We start from the raw sequence: 19,145 nt of genomic DNA on the forward strand, positions 1-19,145 counted from the left end.
TCAAGGGATCCCAACACGAAAAATGGACAAAAAATCGTAAAAATATTTGCTCTCAGGATTTTGATGCAGAATGGTGGAGAATCGATCCAGAAATCGTTTAAGGTACTCCGCTTAAGAATCGGATGAGAATTGGGGAAGATAAAGCCATCACTGTGGACCCTATAGGGAAAAACACCATTTTCAAGGACCCTATAGGGAAAAAATCATTTTCAAGGGATCTCATCACCAAAAATGGACAAAAAATCGTAAAAATATTTTATCTCAGGATTTTGATGCAGAATGGTAGAGAATCGATCCAGAAATCGTTTAAGGTACTCCGCTTAAGAATCGGATGAGAATTGGGGAAGATAAAGCCATCACTGTGGACCCTATAGGGAAAAACACCAATTTCAAGGGATCCCATCACGAAAAATGGACAAAAAATCGTAAAAATATTTGCTCTCAGGATTTTGATGCAGAATGGTGGAGAATCGATCCAGAAATCGTTTAAGGTACTCCGCTTAAGAATCGGATGAGAATTGGGGAAGATAAAGCCATCACTGTGGACCCTATAGGGAAAAACACCATTTTCAAGGACCCTATAGGGAAAACACCATTTTCAAGGGATCACCAAAAATGGACAAAAAATCTTAAAAATATTTTCTCTCAGTATTTTGATGCAGAATGGTGGAGAATCGATCCAGAAATCGTTACTCCGCTTAAGAATCGGATGAGAATTGGGGAAGATATAGCCAGCACTGTGGACCCTATAGGGAAAACACCATTTTCAAGGGATCTCATCACCAAAAATGGACAAAAAATCGTAAAAATATTTGCTCTCAGGATTTTGATGCAAAGTGGTGGAGAATCGATCCAGAAATCGTTTAAGGTACTCCGCTTAAGAATCGGATGAGAATTGGGGAAGATATAGCCATCACTGTGGACCCTATAGGGAAAAAATCATTTTCAAGGGATCTCATCACCAAAAATGGACAAAAAATCGTAAAAATATTTTATCTCAGGATTTTGATGCAGAATGGTAGAGAATCGATCCAGAAATCGTTTAAGGTACTCCGCTTAAGAATCGGATGAGAATTGGGGAAGACAAAGCCATCACTGTGGACCCTATAGGGAAAAACACCAATTTCAAGGGATCCCATCACGAAAAATGGACAAAAAATCGTAAAAATATTTGCTCTCAGGCTTTTGATGCAGAATGGTGGAGAATCGATCCAGAAATCGTTTAAGGTACTCCGCTTAAGAATCGGATGAGAATTGGGGAAGATATAGCCATCACTGTGGACCCTATAGGGAAAAAATCATTTTCAAGGGATCTCATCACCAAAAATGGACAAAAAATCGTAAAAATATTTTATCTCAGGATTTTGATGCAGAATGGTGGAGAATCGATCCAGAAATCGTGTAAGGTACTCCGCTTAAGAATCGGATGAGAATTGGGGAAGATAAAGCCATCACTGTGGACCCTATAGGGAAAACACCATTTTCAAGGGATCTCATCACCAAAAATGGACAAAAAATCGTAAAAATATTTTATCTCAGGGTTTTGATGCAGAATGGTGGAGAATCGATCTAGAAATCGTTTAAGATACTCCGCTTGAGAATCGAATCAGGATTGGGGAAGATATAGCCATCACTGTGGACCCTATAGGGAAAACACCGTTTTCAAGGGATCTACCAGGGATCACCACTCAAGGGATCACCAAAAATGGACAAAAAATCGTAAAAATAATTGCTCTCAGGATTTTGATGCAGAATGGTGGAGAATCGATCCAGAAATCGTTTAAGGTACTCCGCTTAAGAATCGGATGAGAATTGGGGAAGATATAGCCATCACTGTGGACCCTATAGGGAAAAAATCATTTTCAAGGGATCTCATCACCAAAAATGGACAAAAAATCGTAAAAATATTTTATCTCAGGATTTTGATGCAGAATGGTGGAGAATCGATCCAGAAATCGTGTAAGGTACTCCGCTTAAGAATCGGATGAGAATTGGGGAAGATAAAGCCATCACTGTGGACCCTATAGGGAAAACACCATTTTCAAGGGATCTCATCACCAAAAATGGACAAAAAATCGTAAAAATATTTTATCTCAGGGTTTTGATGCAGAATGGTGGAGAATCGATCTAGAAATCGTTTAAGATACTCCGCTTGAGAATCGAATCAGGATTGGGGAAGATATAGCCATCACTGTGGACCCTATAGGGAAAACACCGTTTTCAAGGGATCTACCAGGGATCACCACTCAAGGGATCACCAAAAATGGACAAAAAATCTTAAAAATATTTTCTTTCAGTATTTTGATGCAGAATGGTGGAGAATCGATCCAGAAATCGTTTAAGGTACTCCGCTTGAGAATTGGATGAGAATTGGGAAAGATATAGCTATCACTGTGGACCCTATAGGGGAAAACCCCATTTTTAAGGGATGCCATCACGAAAAATGGACAAAAAATCTTAAAAATTTTTGCTCTCAGGATTTTGATGCAGAATGGTGGAGAATCGATCCAGAAATCGTTTAAGGTACTCCGCTTGAGAACCGGATGAAAATTGGGCAAGATATAGCTATCACTGTGGGCCATATAGGGGAAAACCCCCCCTATACGGGGATCCCATCACCACAAATGGAAAAAAATATAAAAAAATATTTTATCCCAGGATTTTGATGCAGAATGGTGGAGTCAATAGAATGGAATAGAAGAATGGTATTTTCAATAAATTCGTAAAAAAGATGTGTAAATATAATTGAATTAAATATTTTGTAATCTAAAATTACTAGTTACTAGTAATCCTTCGTACAAACTGACTCATAGGTGGTGACTTTAAAGTTTAAAGTCGAAAACCACCAACATACACCTGATAATCCCTTTAAATATGGGCAGGATCAACCCGCACTTGTTTTGGAACATCCCGATACGAACCAAAGCAAACCATGTCATGATTTGCGTGCGAATCTTGTGATGCAGATTTTGATTTTGATGCAGAATGGTAGAGAATCGATCCAGAAATCGTTTAAGGTACTCCGCTTAAGAATCGGATGAGAATTGGGGAAGATAAAGCCATCACTGTGGACCCTATAGGGAAAACACCATTTTCAAGGGATCTCATCACCAAAAATGGACAAAAAATCGTAAAAATATTTTATCTCAGGGTTTTGATGCAGAATGGTGGAGAATCGATCTAGAAATCGTTTAAGATACTCCGCTTGAGAATCGAATCAGGATTGGGGAAGATATAGCCATCACTGTGGACCCTATAGGGAAAAACACCATTTTCAAGGGATCTCATCACCAAAAATGGACAAAAAATCGTAAAAATAATTGCTCTCAGGATTTTGATGCAGAATGGTGGAGAATCGATCCAGAAATCGTTTAAAGTACTCCGCTTAAGAATCGGATGAGAATTGGGGAAGATAAAGCCATCCATGTGGACCCTATAGGGAAAAACACCATTTTCAAGGGATCGCATCACCAAAAATGGACAAAAAATCTTAAAAATATTTTCTCTCAGGATTTTGATGCAGAATGGTGGAGAATCGATCCAGAAATCGTTTAAGGTACTCCGCTTGAGAATTGGATGAGAATTGGGGAAGATATAGCTATCACTGTGGGCCATATAGAGGAAAACCCCATTTTTAAGGGATGCCATCACGAAAAATGGACAAAAAATCTTAAAAATATTTTCTCTCAGTATTTTGATGCAGAATGGTGGAGAATCGATCCAGAAATCGTTTAAGGTACTCCGCTTGAGAATTGGATGAGAATTGGGAAAGATATAGCTATCACTGTGGACCCTATAGGGGAAAACCCCATTTTTAAGGGATGCCATCACGAAAAATGGACAAAAAATCTTAAAAATTTTTGCTCTCAGGATTTTGATGCAGAATGGTGGAGAATCGATCCAGAAATCGTTTAAGGTACTCCGCTTGAGAACCGGATGAGAATTGGGCAAGATATAGCTATCACTGTGGGCCATATAGGGGAAAACCCCCTCCTATACGGGGATCCCATCACCACAAATGGAAAAAAATATTAAAAAATATTTTATCCCAGGATTTTGATGCAGAATGGTGGAGTCAATAGAATGGAATAGAAGAATGGTATTTTCAATAAATTCGTAAAAAAGATGTGTAAATATAATTGAATTAAATATTTTGTAATCTAAAATTACTAGTTACTAGTAATCCTTCGTACAAACTGACTCATAGGTGGTGACTTTAAAGTTTAAAGTCGAAAAACCACCAACATACACCTGATAATCCCCTTAAATATGGGCAGGATCAACCCGCACTTGTTTTGGAACATCCCGATACGAACCAAAGCAAACCATGTCATGATTTGCGTGCGAATCCCAGCAGCTGCTGGAGAGGAAAACCCTCGATGAAGTCTCATTGCATAAGGATCGGGAAGGCTTCCTAAACGAAACCAAAAACTATTATACAAAATTTGACAGGGCAAACAAAGCGTGAAATTATTATTAATAAATTGGTGCGCCCGGAGGGTAGAGCCGCAAAAAAGGGCCAGCAATTGGAAGGCAATTGTAGCAACCCCTAACCGAGGACAACCCAGGAACAAGTGTAACACTTCAGGGATAGTCTAGCGCGAGAGACGTCCTGGCTAAATACCAAGGAATTTTTGTGTGCAACGCCCATTGCCGACAGATTAGCGCCCCTCGACCGGGGCGTCAAATTAATTCGGCAAGGATATTGCAAGGACATTACGCCGGAAGTCAGAAATCCGACTCATACCTGAGGGTTGACTTTGCCAGCGGCCCTTGTTGCTATTGTTTTGGTAGTTTGGTGTACAATATGTTTTGATGAATTTGTGACACTTCATGCCGCATTAGAGGGCATGCCGCTCTGGGGTTGCATACCGCATCCCTTCGTTTATGAAGTGGACTCACGTGTCGGCGATTAGCTCATCAGTTAAGTCTTTTCTAATCATATATCTTTGAATCTTAAATCTAAATATGGTTGCTTCCGCCACCTGTGGTGTGAGAACGATACCTATAATATTTTAATATTAAAATTAAGTTCTACATATGAACTGGGAGTACCCAAATAAATAAGATTCATCCCCGTTCGACCTTGTGTGTCAAATCGCTATGACAAATTAATTGAATTTCGTTTCAATTTCCAGATTTTTTGACCATTTTTCGACACTTTTTCGGGACACAATTAGGGCAAAATCCAATATATATTAGGTCATGATAGATGGGATTTATCGGAAAAAATAACAGATGTTTTTGGAAGCTACTTAGAGACATTTTTCGCGGGGGTTCTAACAGAAAGTTCATTCTCATTTTTGGCGATTAAATTCTGTTTTCTGTGTGACTTATCTAAGATAACTTGAAAGTCACGAATCATGTTTGCCAGACTTCATAAATTTCAATTACCTAACCTACATTGCCTATCTGGGGCACTTATCGATTCTCGTTTATGAAAAGTACTTGGGGCTTTGCTAGTTTCCCCCAGTAGTTTAGTTCGCAATCGGTCATAGAGAAGAATGTCGACTCCAATATTTCTGACACAACGTTCCCAAGACGTATCTGTGCCCAGCTGGGTGGATACCAAGGATCTGGAAGACGTGTTAAAGAAAGAGATTCCTGACTTTCGGAAAATAGAGTCTACCCAATATAAGTGGGAGCAGCAGCTATCACAACCGGCACTACGAGTTCAAATTCAAGTTCAATGTGCAGGTATGATTTTCTTCTATTATTATTATAAAATCACAATAAAAATAATTTTAAATTCTCAGCAAACAAGAGACGCCAAGTGAATTACCTTATCAAATCCAAAGAGACTATAGAAAGTGTATTGAAGCTACCCATCAAAGGAGACTTTTCCTCCGAACTCCATATGTATGAAGAAGTCCTGCCTGCCCTGGAAGACTTATACCGAAACGTGGACAAGACTATCCACTTTAGTCCTGCCTCTTTCAAGTCTAAGCAGAAATCCGAATGCCTGTATTTGGACTACATTCTAACCAAAGGCTACTCCCTGGCCACAACAGCCAAGGGTCTGTCCGCAACTGCCATGGAGGCGGTACTTTCCAAACTGGCGGCTTATCATGCGGGAACCGCTTGCTATATAGAGCGAAATCGGGGCAAGATTAGGGAGCTTCCAAAGCTTGGAGCCCCATTTATGTTTGGGGGAGCGGCCGGCGAGTTGAAGAGCTTGTTCCAAATGAAATTTCATGAAAGCCTCCGATCCAATGACCTCAGGGAATACGAAGATAAGGTGGTAAGTAAACATGGATACTTTTATGCCAGATAGACTTGTATTGATTCCTTAACTCCTGATAGAAATCTTTTCAAAAATATTTGAAAGCCAATACAACATCGATCGATACAAGGTCGTCATTCAATGTCATCCTCAATGGTTCGTGTTGGCCAAATAACTTGCTCTACCAAGCCGATGCCTTTGGTAATGTGAAGGATCCCCTCTTCATTGACTTTCATGCCGCCAAGTATGGACCTGCTGTCTACGACCTTTTCAGCTTACTCCTGACGGCTCCAGCTGAAAAATCAGCAAGATTCGATGGCTATCTAAACTACTACCATGATCAGTTGTTGGCCAACTTGAAGCTGTTACAGTTCCAGGGAAAAAAGCCTACTCTAACGGATTTGCAGCTAGATCTGCTGAAATACGGTCATTGGGGTAGGTCTCCAAACGATTGAAGTGGAACTTATAATATATTAAAATATCCACAGCTTTTGAGGTGGCCACGGAAATACTACCCATTATTCTGGCGGAATTGGAGACTGAGGATATCGATGATCTCTTCAGGAACTCAGTATTTGGGCAGCAAATCAGAGAAATTCTACCTTGGCTGGAGAATCGTGGCTATTTTGAAGAAGATTAGCAGCCAGTTTTTGTGTTTAATTCGACAAAATAATTTGTTTATTTAATAAACTTTATTATATACACAAAGAAAGGTTTCTTGGACTTTTATTTTAAGTAGGGGATTAACAGACTAAGTAGACTCATTGGCTACCCACATGCCTGAATAATTTAAAAAGCTTTGCGTGTGTCTAGGGTCCAGAAAATGATTTGTCGGAATGAGCAGAGCATTTTTAAAGCTAACGTAGAATCTTTGAAGAGATAAATAAACCCACTTTTTGCCAGTCATCGATTAAATGCAGTCCGTAATAATGAACTAGCACAAAAGCTACGAAACTTGATTAGCAAGTTTAGAGTCTCAAAATCAGCTGGTTGATTTGAACTTTGTTGAGGGATTAGGCAATTAATCTTGGCTAGACAATTAAGAAGTAGAATTATTCTATGTAACTTCGTCCATTGATCTCGTCAAACAGGTCCACCCTATACACGAGACTCGGAGGCATTTTGTTTGCCAACGAAATTAAGCAAAAAGCTTATTTTGGCTTTTTGAAAAGCTCAGATACTCAACCTACCGGCTACTATATAAGGCGGCTGCCTCTACAAGTTGCGCCAAACAATCTAAACAGCACTCGAAATGGTTCAGGAAAATCAAGCTAGCCCCAATGGGGTGGTGGATCAGCATTTGTTTAGGCCGTTCTTGGATCGGGACTTTCCAGAGCTGAAGAACATCAAGGAGTTCAAGCTGGAGTCAGTAGGCGGAAAGGGTGAGAACTATACCACCTGCCTGCTAAGGGCCAAGTTTGAACTGGAACTGAATGGTGAGTATTTCGATTGTTTTTAACTAAGTTAAAAAGTTAAAAAGTAGCTACAAGTAATACGAGATACGATACAATTCTTAATATTAATATTTTATAGATGGCTCTCATCGGAGCATTTCATACATGGCGAAAACATTGCCGCCAACCAGACGGGAACAGGTCTCCTCCTGGAACGTCTTCCACAAAGAACACACCACCTACAGGGACTATGTTTCGGATTTCGAAGAAATGTTTAAAGATGCAGGAAAGGATGTTACCTTTGCGGCAAAATACTACCCTACAAATGACAAACTGGAGGAAGAACTATTGATATTGGAGGACTTGGGACAGCGGGGATTCCGTAACGCAAACCGTATTGCTGGCTTGGACCTCACCCACACGAAGGCCATTCTGGAGAAGTTGGCCCAATTCCATGCAGCCTCTGCTGTGAGGTTCGAACTCAAAGGAGCTTATCCCGCTGACTTTGATAGAAATATCTGCAGTAAGACGGACGACTTTAAGGATTTTCGGGAATCCCAAGCAAAGGCTTTTGTAGAGGCGCTGCCTCTCTACGAGTCTGCTGATTTAAAGGGTGCTGTGGTAAGTATTTATTTTGTAGAAAAATATATGAACCATAATAAAATTGTTGGTCTTATTTCTTAGGAATCCTATGCCAGCCAGGCGGAGGACATGTTCCAGGCCTATGCCCCCCGCACTGAAGGAGAGTTTTCTGTTTTGAATCATGGGGATGCCTGGTGCAATAACTACATGTTCCAGTACGACGAGGCAGGACAGCTTAAGGAAACCTACTTTGTGGACCTGCAAATGTGTCGCTATAGCTCACCTGCCCAGGACCTGCTCTACTTCATACTGTCCTCCACCGATATCGAAATCAAGATTGCCAAGTTCGACTACTTGGTGAAGTTTTATCATGGAAAGCTCACGGAGAATCTGCAGCTCCTGAAGTATCCCAAGAAGCTGCCTTCCCTGCGAAGCCTTCACCAGTCTATCTTTAAACATGCAGATTGGGGTAAGTACATAGCTCATGGTTTAACTATCTATCATATACATAATATTACCCTTTTTTTGCAGTTTTCCCAATAGTTACTGTTTTACTTCCGATTGTTGTGCTGGAGGGAAGTGACGATGCCAACATGGACACCATGATGGACAACGAGGGTGCCGGAGACAAATTCAGGAACAACATGTTCCAAAATTCCCGCATCATAAAACATCAGAAGGAGATTCTACCCTGGGCCTACAATCGCGGAGCATTTGAAGTCCGCAAATAGTTTATATTATATTTAAACAAACTGCTGAGATAATACTACTGTGCCAAATACACTAAAGCCTTAGACAATACCCATTATCAACTGAACAGCCTTTATCACTGAATCTGAGCTGATAGCGCGATTTGAGCGCTGTTATCAAGGAAAAGTCTATGAGATATGAGTGGGCCGAGAATCACTCAGACCCCTGTTTGAGTTCACTCTACTATTGCTCTAAAATTGTGGCGTCTGATGAAATAATTGACCATTATCAACGCAACTAGTCTGGGGCTTTGCACGCCAAACATTAGTTTGAAAACATTCCCCCAGCTGAACGGACGTTTAAAATCCGCGAAAAGATACTCTTGTGTTGCAAAACAAATAAAAAAAGCAATGGGTCTGGGGAATTCCAAGTCGAAGAAGAGCTACAAAGTAGCCTCTGCCGACTCAAATAGTTCCAAAAGTAATCCTACCGAAAGTGTAAAGGTCCAGAGTTCTATAACGCCCAGTCCTTTTACTACTGCTGACCCCAGTCCGGAAATTCTAGATAGCAAATTAGTGCCCAAGTGGCTCAATGAAACGCAATTTATAGAACTACTATCTGAATATGTCGCTGATTTTTCGAAAATAACCAACTTTCGGGTGAAACCCGCCATGGCACCTGGAGAAAACTATGCCACTCTGATGCTCAGGATCATGATTGATGTCGAGCTTAATGGTAAGCTAGTGAAAATCGGAATATATATAGCTCATAAGTCAAAAAAACACCAATTGAAATGCATTATCTAGCTGCCGAGCAGGTAACCCGATATTTTAGGAGAACCGATAAGCGGTATCAGAAATGTATTTCAGATTTCAAACAATAAAAGTTTGTGTTATTCATGGCACAATTATAGACATTCTTTATCTATCAAAGAACCTATATTATATATCAACTACAAGCTTCCATTGTTTTTACCTCCACCTCCCCCCACAGACAAAACCACCAAGCAGGTCTCGTTCATGATGAAGGTTCCACACGACACTCCCCAAATGGAACAAATGCTGACCATGGCCAACTTTTTTAACGTTGAGAACACAGTCTACATCGACATCTTGCCCAAACTGGAGGGCCTCTACAAGGCCAAGGGTCTGGACATCACCTTTGCTCCGAAAGCCTTTAAGCTGGACTCCCAGAAGGAACCCAAGCTGGCCAATACTGTTCTTATGAATGATCTGGGCCAAGATGGATTTAAGAACTTGAATCGTTTGGAGTGCCTTAACTTTAAGCAAACTAAGTTTGTCCTGAAAAAGATAGCCCAGTTCCATGCGGCCTCCGCAATGTATGTCCAAGTCCATGGACAGTTCCCGGACGTATTCGTTAGTGGAATGCTGGGGGGAAATAGGGAGGCAATGATGGCATTTTACGAGGGTATGATTGCGTCCTTCCGAACCTCTTTCATGGCCAATCTGAAGAACTTTGATAACGGAGAAGACTACCGTGAAAAACTGGTATATTTTTCTCTCAAACAAGCTATATTTCAAATAAAAACATAAAACCATTTTCCAGACTAAGGCTTTCGAGCAAATCACGTTGAATTTTGATCATCTTACGAAGGTTGATCCTGCCGAGTTCAATGTCCTTAACCACGGGGATTGCTGGATGAATAATCTGCTGTTCAAGGCTGACTCTAAGGGCAAAGTGGAGGACATGGTGTTTGTCGATTTCCAGAATCCCAAATATGGTTCACCTTCCCAGGATTTGTTCTATTTCCTCATAACCTCCGTTCATATCGATTACAAGCTAGATTACTTCGACTTCTTCATGAGACACTACCATGAAGAGTTGACCAAACATTTGGATCTTTTGGGCTTTACGGGTTTTAAGCCTTCGCTAAGAGAACTCCATATAAAGATGTTCCAAAACGGAAGCTGGGCTCTTTTCCCATCCATCACCGTTCTGCCTGTGGTGCTCCTGGATCCTGGAAACGAAGCTGCCACTTTCGACAACTTCCTGGGGGACACCGAGGCGGCCGCCAAGTTCAAGGACCTCCTGTATTCTAACAAACGCTACAAGAAGTACATTGAAAAGATTTTTCCCTGGCTTGAAAATCGGGGTTTCCTGGAGTCCTAGTAAGTTTACATTTCCTAAGGAGGCTTAACCGTTTTAAGCTTCATCTATATTTTAGCCAGAAATCTCCTGCTCAGGCTCCATTATCCCCTCAGGCATCGGCTGAAAATCCCGACCAGATCATGGACTGGTTGAATATAAACGACTTTTCCGAAATTATTTCAGCTAATGAACCCCAATTTGAAAAAATAGAGAGCGGCTCTTGGAAATCAGCCACAAAACCCGGTGATAACTTCGCTTCTCAATTGTTGAAGATTGATATTCAAGCTAAATTAAAGGGTACGTTTTTTTTAAGAATATATACCTGAAGAACTAAAAAATGAAGTTATAACCAACAGACAGCAGCACAAAGACATTCTCCTACATTCTGAAAGTGAAACTCCCAGACCCTGGGGATAATTTCGCAGATTTTAATATGTTTCCAAAGGAAATCCAAATGTATAGTACATATGTGCCCGCTTTCGAAAAGTTGTACAAGGATGCCGGCTTGAATGTCACATTCAGTGCCAAGTCCTTCTTTTTGAGCAAACCCATCAAGGAGGAATATTTGATAATGGAGAACCTGCAAGCTAGTGGCTTCCAGATGTGTGACCGCCTGAAGGGATTGGATCTGGAACACACCAAGAGTACACTGAAAAAACTGGCTCAATGGCATGCAGCTTCTTTGAAATACAAAGAGTTAAATGGTCCTTATCCTCCATTGTACAATGATGGCATCTACATCCCAGCCACAAGGGATCTGTTCACCACAATGTTCACTCAAGCCAAGGACGCTTATGTGGAGCATCTGGGAAAGATTGAGGGCTCCGAAGAATATCTGCATAAGCTGGTAAAGTACCCTAACTATAATCTATCTGTACTCTTTTTTATTCACCTCCTTTTAGCCACGATTGGTGGAGAGCCATGTAGATCAGGTTATTGAAGACGGCCAAATAAATGAAAAGGAATTCAATGTACTCAACCATGGCGATGCCTGGATAAACAATTTAATGTTCCAGTACGATTCCGAAGGTCAACTAAAGGAAACATTCCTGCTGGACCACCAGAACGCCAAATATGGCAATCCTGCCCAGGATCTCTACTATTTCCTTATGAGCTCGACGGAACTGGATATTAAGGTGGATAAGTTTGATTATCTAATCAAATGGTATCACGATAACCTTGTGGAGCATGCCACGCTCTTGAAATACTCTGGTTTTTTGCCTGAACTGAAGGAGCTTCACACAATTCTAATAGATCATCCAGCCTTTGGTAAGCTGTATTTCTATTGAGGCTTAAAAAATTTTATTAATATTTTTGAGTGATTGCAGCTATTGGCACAGTTATAAGTACTTTAACCGTTTGCCTCAACAAGACCGATGACAGCTTTAATACCAACGACTTCTTCACTGAAGGTCCTAACTCAGATGCCTTCCGAGCCTCACTCCTTGGAAATGAGCGGTACACAGCCCAAGTAGAGCGTATACTTCCCTGGCTTAATAGACGGGGTCTTCTTGACTTTTGAGATAGCTCTGGATGTCTACTGAACTATTGAGAAAATAATTGTTTTTTACCTCATTTATTTCATGTAGTACACATTGTTATAGTATTTTCTAAATAAAGTTTATTTCTTTTATTTAAATATTTTTTCTTTGAATATACATACATCTATATCTATCTTTATATTTCCGCCTATCTATCCTTGTATATGATATAACTTCTTGATCATCCATAATGTGGTTTACATACAGCCAAAATATTAAAATTTTCTTTATATGGTATGTGTGTTCTGTCTACCAGACATACTTATTAAACAGCTTATTTGTTTATTTAACTAAACTGCCTATCACTTTTATTAATAAACTTTTTGCCTATACTTAAGTATATATAATATACTTATATATAATATATATATACTTATATATATATATAATATATATAAAATACATTCTATATACAAAAAATAATTGATAATGCTCTGCAAACAAATGTACCTTTAATAAAACAAACTAATGCCACTATCACCTAATGTTATCATTTTGTTAAACTTATCGCAAAGAATTTATAAAATGCTCTCCAAACTTGTCGGGCCTCTATGAACTTGAAAACACGAAAGCTCCTGAATGATTGTGAAATAATATACGTTTTATTTAAGGCAGGTGGTATCGGGTCAGCTAAACAACCCATTGATAAAGAATCCATAGCTATAGACTTGAGTCGTGTGCCGAGTTGAATGCCAGTTTTTAGTCGTTCGCCGAAGGGAACGGACACAGTACCTCCAGCGCTACAGATATACCTGAGGATTAAATATGGGCGGGTGGAATTCCAAGCATAAGAAAGGCGAAACGCCGGCTAAAAAATCGATCCAGCCGGAACCAAAGTCTGAAACTACACCGGCAACGACCGTTCCAACGAAAGATGACAGTAAATTGGTGCCTGAGTGGATAAATAAATCACTCTTTGAGGAGCTACTTGTTGCTAATGTGCCGCAATATTCAAAAATCTTGGATTTTCGGGCGAAACCCGCCATGGCCCCTGGTGAGAACTACGCCACACTTATGCTAAGGATCACCATCGAGGTAGAACTCACAGGTAGGTCTCCCAAGTGGTCGCACTCGAAGTCTTCGATTATTTATAGGTTTTATTGAAGGCCCAATCTGGTCAATCAAGATATGACGTTATGGCAATATCAATAATGGTTTTATAATCAGTACACCGTAACAATGTTTACTGGATTCATGATGACAAAGTTGATTTGAAGTATACTTTTATACTATTATCGTAAAATTTGCACGATATTAATGAATAATTTCGTTATTATTTATTTTTAACTAGACAAGAGCTCTAAGACAGTCTCCTTTATGATGAAGGTGCAACACAAAACCCCCCAAATGGAGCAAATGTTGGCTATGGCCAACTTCTTCAAAACGGAGACCTCCGCATATATTGACTTTTTACCTAAAATGGAAAATCTGTACAAGTCAAAGGGTATGGACATCACATTTGGACCAAGAGCTTTCACATTGGACACGACGAAGGAGCCGAATGCAGCCAACATTGTCCTGATGGACGATCTGGGTCAGGCTGGTTTCAAAAACCTTAATCGATTGGAGTGTCTTAACTTCGAACAGGCAAAGTTCGCCATTAAAAAACTGGCCCAGTTCCACGCAGCTGGTGCTATGATGGTTCAGGTACATGGACCTTATCCCGATATATTCGTATATGGCGTACTGGGGAAAAACCCGGAAATGATAAAAGGATTTGTGGAGGGAATGTTGGGACCATTCCGAACAGCATTCTTGGCTAATCTTGACAAGTTTAAGGATTGTGAGAAGTATCGCAGCAAGCTGGTTAGTCTTTCCCTTATATACATATATCATATATTAACTAACGATCCTGGTTTTAATTAGGATGCAGCTCTGGCCAATCTCACTGCGGAGTTTATGAAACTTGGGGAAATAGATCCCTCTGGGTTCAATGTCCTGGGACATGGAGACTGCTGGATGAATAATTTGTTGTTCAAAGTGGACTCCAAGGGTGAAATGGAAGACATGGTATTCGTAGATTTCCAGAACCCGAAATACGGCACTCCTCTCATGGATCTGGTGTACTTTATAATTACCTCGGTCCACATCGACTACAAATTGGAATGTTTCGACTACTTTGTCAGGCACTACCACGAACAGCTTACCAGGCACCTGGACTTCCTGGGTTTCAGTGGCCGGCAGCCCACCTTGAGGGAGCTCCACAGCGAGGTGATAAAGTTCGGCAGTTGGTGCCTCTTCCCAGCCATCGCTGTGTTGCCCCTCGTGCTCCTGGATCCAAGTGAGTCGGCGACGTTTGATAACTTCATGGGCGAATCGGAAGCCGGAAGGGAGTTTAAAAACCTCATATACTCAAACAAGAGATATCATCCATATATTGAAAAGATCCTGCCTTGGCTGGAAAATAAGGGTTTCTTGGAAGTTAGGTGAGTACTCCATTCTTGGCAGTTCAGTTTAGGAGAGATAAGATATTTTTCTTGCAGCAAACCAAGTCCAACTCCAAATCCGCCTACAAGTCCGGCCGATATTTCCACCGAAAATCCTCAACAAATTCTGGACTGGCTCAATGTAAATGATTTCCAGGAGATCTTAGCCGCAATGGAACCCAACTTTGAGAAGATTGTAGGTGGGTCTTGGGCGTCAGCAACAAAGCCAGGCGACAACTTCGCCTCAAAGTTGCTTAAAGTGGATATTGAGGCCCAACTTAAAGGTCTGTGTGGACTTAATCTTTTATTTTTAAAATTTAACTTACAACAATTTCGAATTTTTCACAGATAATACCAAGAAATCATTTTCATTCATCGTGAAAGTCCACATATCCCATGGAGGAGTCGACTTTGCCGTCTTTAACCTATTCCCCAAGGAGATAGAGGTCTACAGTAAATATGTGCCTGGCTTTGAGAAACTTTACCAGGAAGCCGGCGCGCCAGTTACATTCAGCCCCAAGTCCTTCAGGCTGAAAAAGGAAATCCCAGAAGAGTATCTGATTTTGGAGAACCTTCAGAGCAGTGGCTTTAAGATGTGCGACCGCACCCAAGGACTGGACTTGGAGCACACAAAGTCAGTACTTAAGAAACTGGCCCAGTGGCATGCCGCCTCGCTCAAGTACAAGGAACTCAATGGAGCCTATCCCGCCAAATACGACAATGGCATATACTCGGAAGAATCGGCGCCAGTCTTCAAGGGAATGTTTGCATTAACTGCCAATAATTGTTTGGCTCATTTGGCCAAGTTTGATGGAGCCGAGGAGTATGTGCATAAATTGGTAATTATTTCTGCAATATGAGTTTATTTTCATAATAAAATTATAATTGTGTTTTCACAGTCACCGATTTTGGAAACTGCCGTAGAAAAACTGATTGAGGATTCAAAAATTAATGACAAGGAGTTCAATGTACTCAACCATGGCGATAGTTGGATCAACAACATCATGTTCCAGTACGACGGCGAGGGTCAACTAAAGGAGACCTTCTTGCTGGACCACCAAGTCACAAAATACGGAAACCCTGCCCAGGACCTTTACTACTTCATTATGTCCTCCACACAGCTGGAAATTAAGGTCGATCAGTTCGACTCACTCATTAACTGGTATCATCAGAACCTTGTGGAAAACACCAAGCTATTGAAGTACTCTGGTTTTGTTCCTAGTCTGAAGGAACTTCACACTATATTGTTGGATCACCCCGCGTATGGTAGGTTCATAAAATGTTAGAAATTTTCATAATTGTTAACTTTATTTTTGGCCATCAGGTGTTTTCACCGTACTCAGCACCATGCCCATGTGCCTGAACAAGACCGATGAAAACTTCACCACCGAAAGCTTCTTCCAAATGAATGAGGAAGGCGATGCTCTGAGAGCAGTCCTATACGGCAACGAGCGTTTCAAGGCCCACATTGAACGGATTATGCCCTGGCTCAATAGGCGAGGATTGCTGGATTCCTTCGTGCAATGAAATAATACTACTTGACTGAAAACGACACAAAACTGACCAAATGTGTTTTCAAAACATATTTTGCATTATTTAGTACTTGAATAAACAATTTTATATAAATATATAATCACAATTCTAATCTATGGAGCTGTTAGCAATTAATTTGGCGGGAACGTCCCTACTTAAAAGCCAACCTTACAGCCAAGACAATACTCGATATGAAGATAGCCGCAATAGCCAGTTTCTTCAGATAAACACGGTTGACGCCCTTGATTGTCCGTACAACTTCAATATTCAGGCGAAAGACATTTCGGCTCTCTTCGATAAAGGCCTCTCGGAGTTCGTCGTCAAATGCACCGTAGTGATTATTGAAGACTCTCCTGAGCCTGGCCTTAAGAACAGATATCTAAAAAAAAAATTATATATTATGAAATTGGATTTAAAAAACAAAAGATAAACTCACCTTTTCTGGGAAAAAGGTAGCCTCACAGCCGGGAGGACAGATTGTGACCTGCGGTGGCATTGGTCTGGACTCCAGGTCTTCATCTTCCCCGTTGGCCTTTTTGTCTGTTATCAATTCGGCCTCCTTTTCTGCATGATTCTGCTTCTCCTCGTCTTCGCCTTGTGGAAAAATCCATAGCTTGCGTGCAATCATCCTCTTCTTTTGCAGCATCTGGCCACCCGACATCAGGGCCATGTACATTTGATAAGAATAAGCAAATAGAAGCAATTCATTTTTGGCGGTCACTTTCTCAAGGTGCTCCAGATACTTTTTAACTTCAGGACGAGGCTCATAGTTGTCCTTCCAGTTAGGGCCGTAAAAATAGGCAAAGTCCCGCTCAAAGGCGGCAGCCCTGTGGAGCTCCTTTGGCAACAAACGCTCAGGAAGATGTGTCTCAAAGAATTTGTACAGTTCGTAGAAGGCCAAGAGTCCATCGTACCAGACCTCATCATCGGAAAGAGCTAGGAAATGGGTCAATTATCTTAAAGCTGCAACTGGAAAGAGCTCCTTGAACCTACCAATAGCGAACTTTGCATTCACCAACACATCCGTCAGTTTGTGCACATCTTTGGTCGCTTTACGCAACTCCTTTGTGAAGGCCATGTCCACGAATTCCACATCCTCCTCCACTTCGCCAGCAGTTGTCGCCTCGACCGTTGACATGATGCTTTTGCGCAGCTACTTTTGTATTATTAATGAATACGCTGGATTTTATTGTTATCTACGTGATGTTTTGCAAAATACGCCGTCTTTGTTTTGAACTGCCAAATCGATAGGGTTTTAATCGAATAATCGGTGAAAAGTGAGGTATTTCATCGTACACCGTTAACGGTCACATTAAACACTTTTTGAGCCCGAATCTGTAGCTGCTGTTTATAGTTTTTATTTTCATTTAGAAATACATAACTTAAGGAGCCAGTTTTTAAACGCTGATCACTGTAAGTGTGCTATGAACGGTTTGGCAAACACCCGAAACACCATCCCTCACAAGAAAACCAGAGAACAATTAGCTTACACTATAATTTGCAATTATTGCTATAATTTTATTATGTTTGCAACACAATAACAAAAATCAACTCACACTGACTAACTAACTGCAGCTAAGAGCGCAGCAAACAACAACAAAACGCTTGTGGCTTTGGGTCTGCACTACTTTCTTTTCTTTTTCGTTTCCACCTGCAACACTTCCCCCACTCCCGCTTCCCTCACTTTATTTGGCTCTGAAGAAACCCCAAAAATGTCGGATCTCTTTACCACTTTTGGCAGTAACGGCGACACTGAGCACTACCAGAACCAACACTACCACAACACCACCTCCGGCGGCGGGCATCACGACCTTCCCATGGCCTCGCCCTCCCAGCACAGTCCGATGACGAACAACAGCAACTCATCCTCTCAGAACGGCGGCCCGGTGGCTGCAGGTTCGCTCTCCGGTGGTGGGAAGTCATCCAATCATAATACAACCTCGGGCGGTTCGGAAAACACACCTGTAAGAGCACCGGCGTCTTCCTAGAAGGGCCATTTGATGGACCAATCGAAGGGGTTCTTTGAAGACCAAACCCAATCTTATTTTTCACTTCTTTTTAGATGCTTACCAAGCCACGTCTTACTGAACTTGTCCGGGAAGTGGACACCACCACGCAGTTGGACGAAGATGTGGAAGAGTTGCTGCTTCAGATCATTGACGACTTTGTGGAAGACACTGTCAAGTCAACCAGCGCCTTTGCGAAGCACAGAAAGTCTAACAAGATTGAGGTGCGCGACGTGCAACTTCACTTTGAGCGGAAGTACAACATGTGGATCCCCGGATTCGGCACGGACGAACTGCGTCCTTATAAGCGGGCTGCCGTCACGGAAGCCCACAAACAGCGCCTGGCTCTCATCCGGAAAACGATCAAAAAGTACTAAAGAATCCCCCAGGCACCAGGTTCGCGAATCTACGTTTTATGTTGGAGGCCGTTTTTACCACAAACTAATTTAAGCAGCAGACTGTAGACTAAAGAACAAATTTAAACAGTTCTATCGTAGTTCTAAAGAAACAATTGTACATCCTTGATTTTACATTCAACAACTGGAAGCTGTCACCAGAACATGCTATACCGTGATCGCTAATAAATCATTATCACAATTTGTAATCACATTCACACTGAATAACTTTATTATTGTTTGGTT

General features: G+C 41.1%; 6 protein-coding genes across 9 annotated transcripts; 5 read left to right on the forward strand and 1 right to left on the reverse strand.

Annotated features, from left to right (window-relative positions):
• Positions 1–5,359: 5,359 nt before the first annotated feature.
• Positions 5,360–6,869, forward strand: LOC108119889 (uncharacterized). The gene is made up of 4 exons (XM_017233308.3): positions 5,360–5,697; positions 5,757–6,241; positions 6,304–6,658; positions 6,712–6,869. The coding sequence occupies exons 1-4, from the start codon at positions 5,505–5,507 to the stop codon at positions 6,861–6,863; spliced, it is 1,185 nt and encodes a 394-aa protein (XP_017088797.2). The 5' UTR covers positions 5,360–5,504; the 3' UTR covers positions 6,864–6,869.
• A 580-nt stretch (positions 6,870–7,449) lies between these two features.
• Positions 7,450–9,000, forward strand: LOC108119875 (uncharacterized). Its single transcript, XM_017233288.3, has 4 exons — positions 7,450–7,659; positions 7,757–8,238; positions 8,302–8,668; positions 8,731–9,000. The coding sequence occupies exons 1-4, from the start codon at positions 7,476–7,478 to the stop codon at positions 8,928–8,930; spliced, it is 1,233 nt and encodes a 410-aa protein (XP_017088777.2). The 5' UTR covers positions 7,450–7,475; the 3' UTR covers positions 8,931–9,000.
• Positions 9,001–9,253: 253 nt separating this feature from the next.
• Positions 9,254–12,631, forward strand: LOC108119874 (uncharacterized). Its single transcript, XM_017233287.3, has 7 exons — positions 9,254–9,624; positions 9,883–10,397; positions 10,456–11,018; positions 11,075–11,295; positions 11,355–11,845; positions 11,901–12,267; positions 12,327–12,631. The coding sequence occupies exons 1-7, from the start codon at positions 9,300–9,302 to the stop codon at positions 12,518–12,520; spliced, it is 2,676 nt and encodes an 891-aa protein (XP_017088776.2). The 5' UTR covers positions 9,254–9,299; the 3' UTR covers positions 12,521–12,631.
• Positions 12,632–13,250: 619 nt separating this feature from the next.
• On the forward strand, positions 13,251–16,492 carry LOC108119855 (uncharacterized). Its single transcript, XM_070281812.1, has 7 exons — positions 13,251–13,587; positions 13,831–14,345; positions 14,406–14,965; positions 15,023–15,249; positions 15,314–15,804; positions 15,865–16,231; positions 16,290–16,492. Exons 1-7 carry the CDS (start codon positions 13,305–13,307, stop codon positions 16,490–16,492), a joined length of 2,646 nt encoding a protein of 881 aa, XP_070137913.1. The 5' UTR covers positions 13,251–13,304.
• Positions 16,493–16,533: 41 nt separating this feature from the next.
• Ho (Heme oxygenase) lies at positions 16,534–17,743 on the reverse strand. Its single transcript, XM_017233255.3, has 3 exons — positions 17,492–17,743; positions 16,935–17,434; positions 16,534–16,877 (listed from the first exon to the last, which is right to left on the reverse strand). The coding sequence occupies exons 1-3, from the start codon at positions 17,634–17,636 to the stop codon at positions 16,650–16,652; spliced, it is 873 nt and encodes a 290-aa protein (XP_017088744.2). The 5' UTR covers positions 17,637–17,743; the 3' UTR covers positions 16,534–16,649.
• A 34-nt stretch (positions 17,744–17,777) lies between these two features.
• On the forward strand, positions 17,778–19,113 carry Taf12 (TATA-box binding protein associated factor 12). Of its 4 annotated transcripts, none has more exons than XM_017233259.3 (3): positions 17,778–17,911; positions 18,240–18,462; positions 18,561–19,113. In XM_017233259.3, exons 2-3 carry the CDS (start codon positions 18,316–18,318, stop codon positions 18,879–18,881), a joined length of 468 nt encoding a protein of 155 aa, XP_017088748.1. In that variant the 5' UTR covers positions 17,778–17,911; positions 18,240–18,315; the 3' UTR covers positions 18,882–19,113. The 4 variants fall into 4 exon arrangements, with proteins under 4 accessions (XP_017088748.1, XP_070137915.1, XP_017088745.1 ...); XM_017233256.3 differs by having other exon boundaries at positions 17,799–17,911; positions 18,074–18,462; XM_070281813.1 differs by having other exon boundaries at positions 17,813–17,911; positions 18,200–18,462.
• The last annotated feature ends 32 nt before the right edge of the window (positions 19,114–19,145 follow it).

Source organism: Drosophila bipectinata, chromosome 3R, assembly GCF_030179905.1.
Source record: "Drosophila bipectinata strain 14024-0381.07 chromosome 3R, DbipHiC1v2, whole genome shotgun sequence".
Classification (NCBI taxonomy): Eukaryota; Metazoa; Arthropoda; class Insecta; order Diptera; family Drosophilidae; genus Drosophila; species Drosophila bipectinata.

Bases quoted from the DNA above. Each gene is read 5' to 3' on its own strand.
- Taf12 (XM_017233256.3), top strand. From the start codon at position 18,211: ATGTCGGATCTCTTTACCACTTTTGGCAGTAACGGCGACACTGAGCAC. The intron at 18,463-18,560 runs GTAAGAGCACCG...ACTTCTTTTTAG, and splicing joins GCGGTTCGGAAAACACACCT to ATGCTTACCAAGCCACGTCT.
- LOC108119855 (XM_070281812.1), top strand. From the start codon at position 13,305: ATGGGCGGGTGGAATTCCAAGCATAAGAAAGGCGAAACGCCGGCTAAA. The intron at 15,250-15,313 runs GTCTGTGTGGAC...AATTTTTCACAG, and splicing joins TATTGAGGCCCAACTTAAAG to ATAATACCAAGAAATCATTT. The intron at 16,232-16,289 runs GTAGGTTCATAA...TTTGGCCATCAG, and splicing joins GTTGGATCACCCCGCGTATG to GTGTTTTCACCGTACTCAGC.
- LOC108119889 (XM_017233308.3), top strand. From the start codon at position 5,505: ATGTCGACTCCAATATTTCTGACACAACGTTCCCAAGACGTATCTGTG. The intron at 5,698-5,756 runs GTATGATTTTCT...TTAAATTCTCAG, and splicing joins AATTCAAGTTCAATGTGCAG to CAAACAAGAGACGCCAAGTG. The intron at 6,659-6,711 runs GTAGGTCTCCAA...AAATATCCACAG, and splicing joins GCTGAAATACGGTCATTGGG to CTTTTGAGGTGGCCACGGAA.
- LOC108119874 (XM_017233287.3), top strand. From the start codon at position 9,300: ATGGGTCTGGGGAATTCCAAGTCGAAGAAGAGCTACAAAGTAGCCTCT. The intron at 11,296-11,354 runs GTACGTTTTTTT...TATAACCAACAG, and splicing joins TATTCAAGCTAAATTAAAGG to ACAGCAGCACAAAGACATTC. The intron at 12,268-12,326 runs GTAAGCTGTATT...GAGTGATTGCAG, and splicing joins AATAGATCATCCAGCCTTTG to CTATTGGCACAGTTATAAGT.
- Ho (XM_017233255.3), bottom strand. From the start codon at position 17,636: ATGTCAACGGTCGAGGCGACAACTGCTGGCGAAGTGGAGGAGGATGTG. The intron at 17,435-17,491 runs GTAGGTTCAAGG...CCCATTTCCTAG, and splicing joins GAATGCAAAGTTCGCTATTG to CTCTTTCCGATGATGAGGTC. The intron at 16,878-16,934 runs GTGAGTTTATCT...TTTTTTTTTTAG, and splicing joins CTACCTTTTTCCCAGAAAAG to ATATCTGTTCTTAAGGCCAG.
- LOC108119875 (XM_017233288.3), top strand. From the start codon at position 7,476: ATGGTTCAGGAAAATCAAGCTAGCCCCAATGGGGTGGTGGATCAGCAT. The intron at 7,660-7,756 runs GTGAGTATTTCG...AATATTTTATAG, and splicing joins GTTTGAACTGGAACTGAATG to ATGGCTCTCATCGGAGCATT. The intron at 8,239-8,301 runs GTAAGTATTTAT...CTTATTTCTTAG, and splicing joins CTGATTTAAAGGGTGCTGTG to GAATCCTATGCCAGCCAGGC.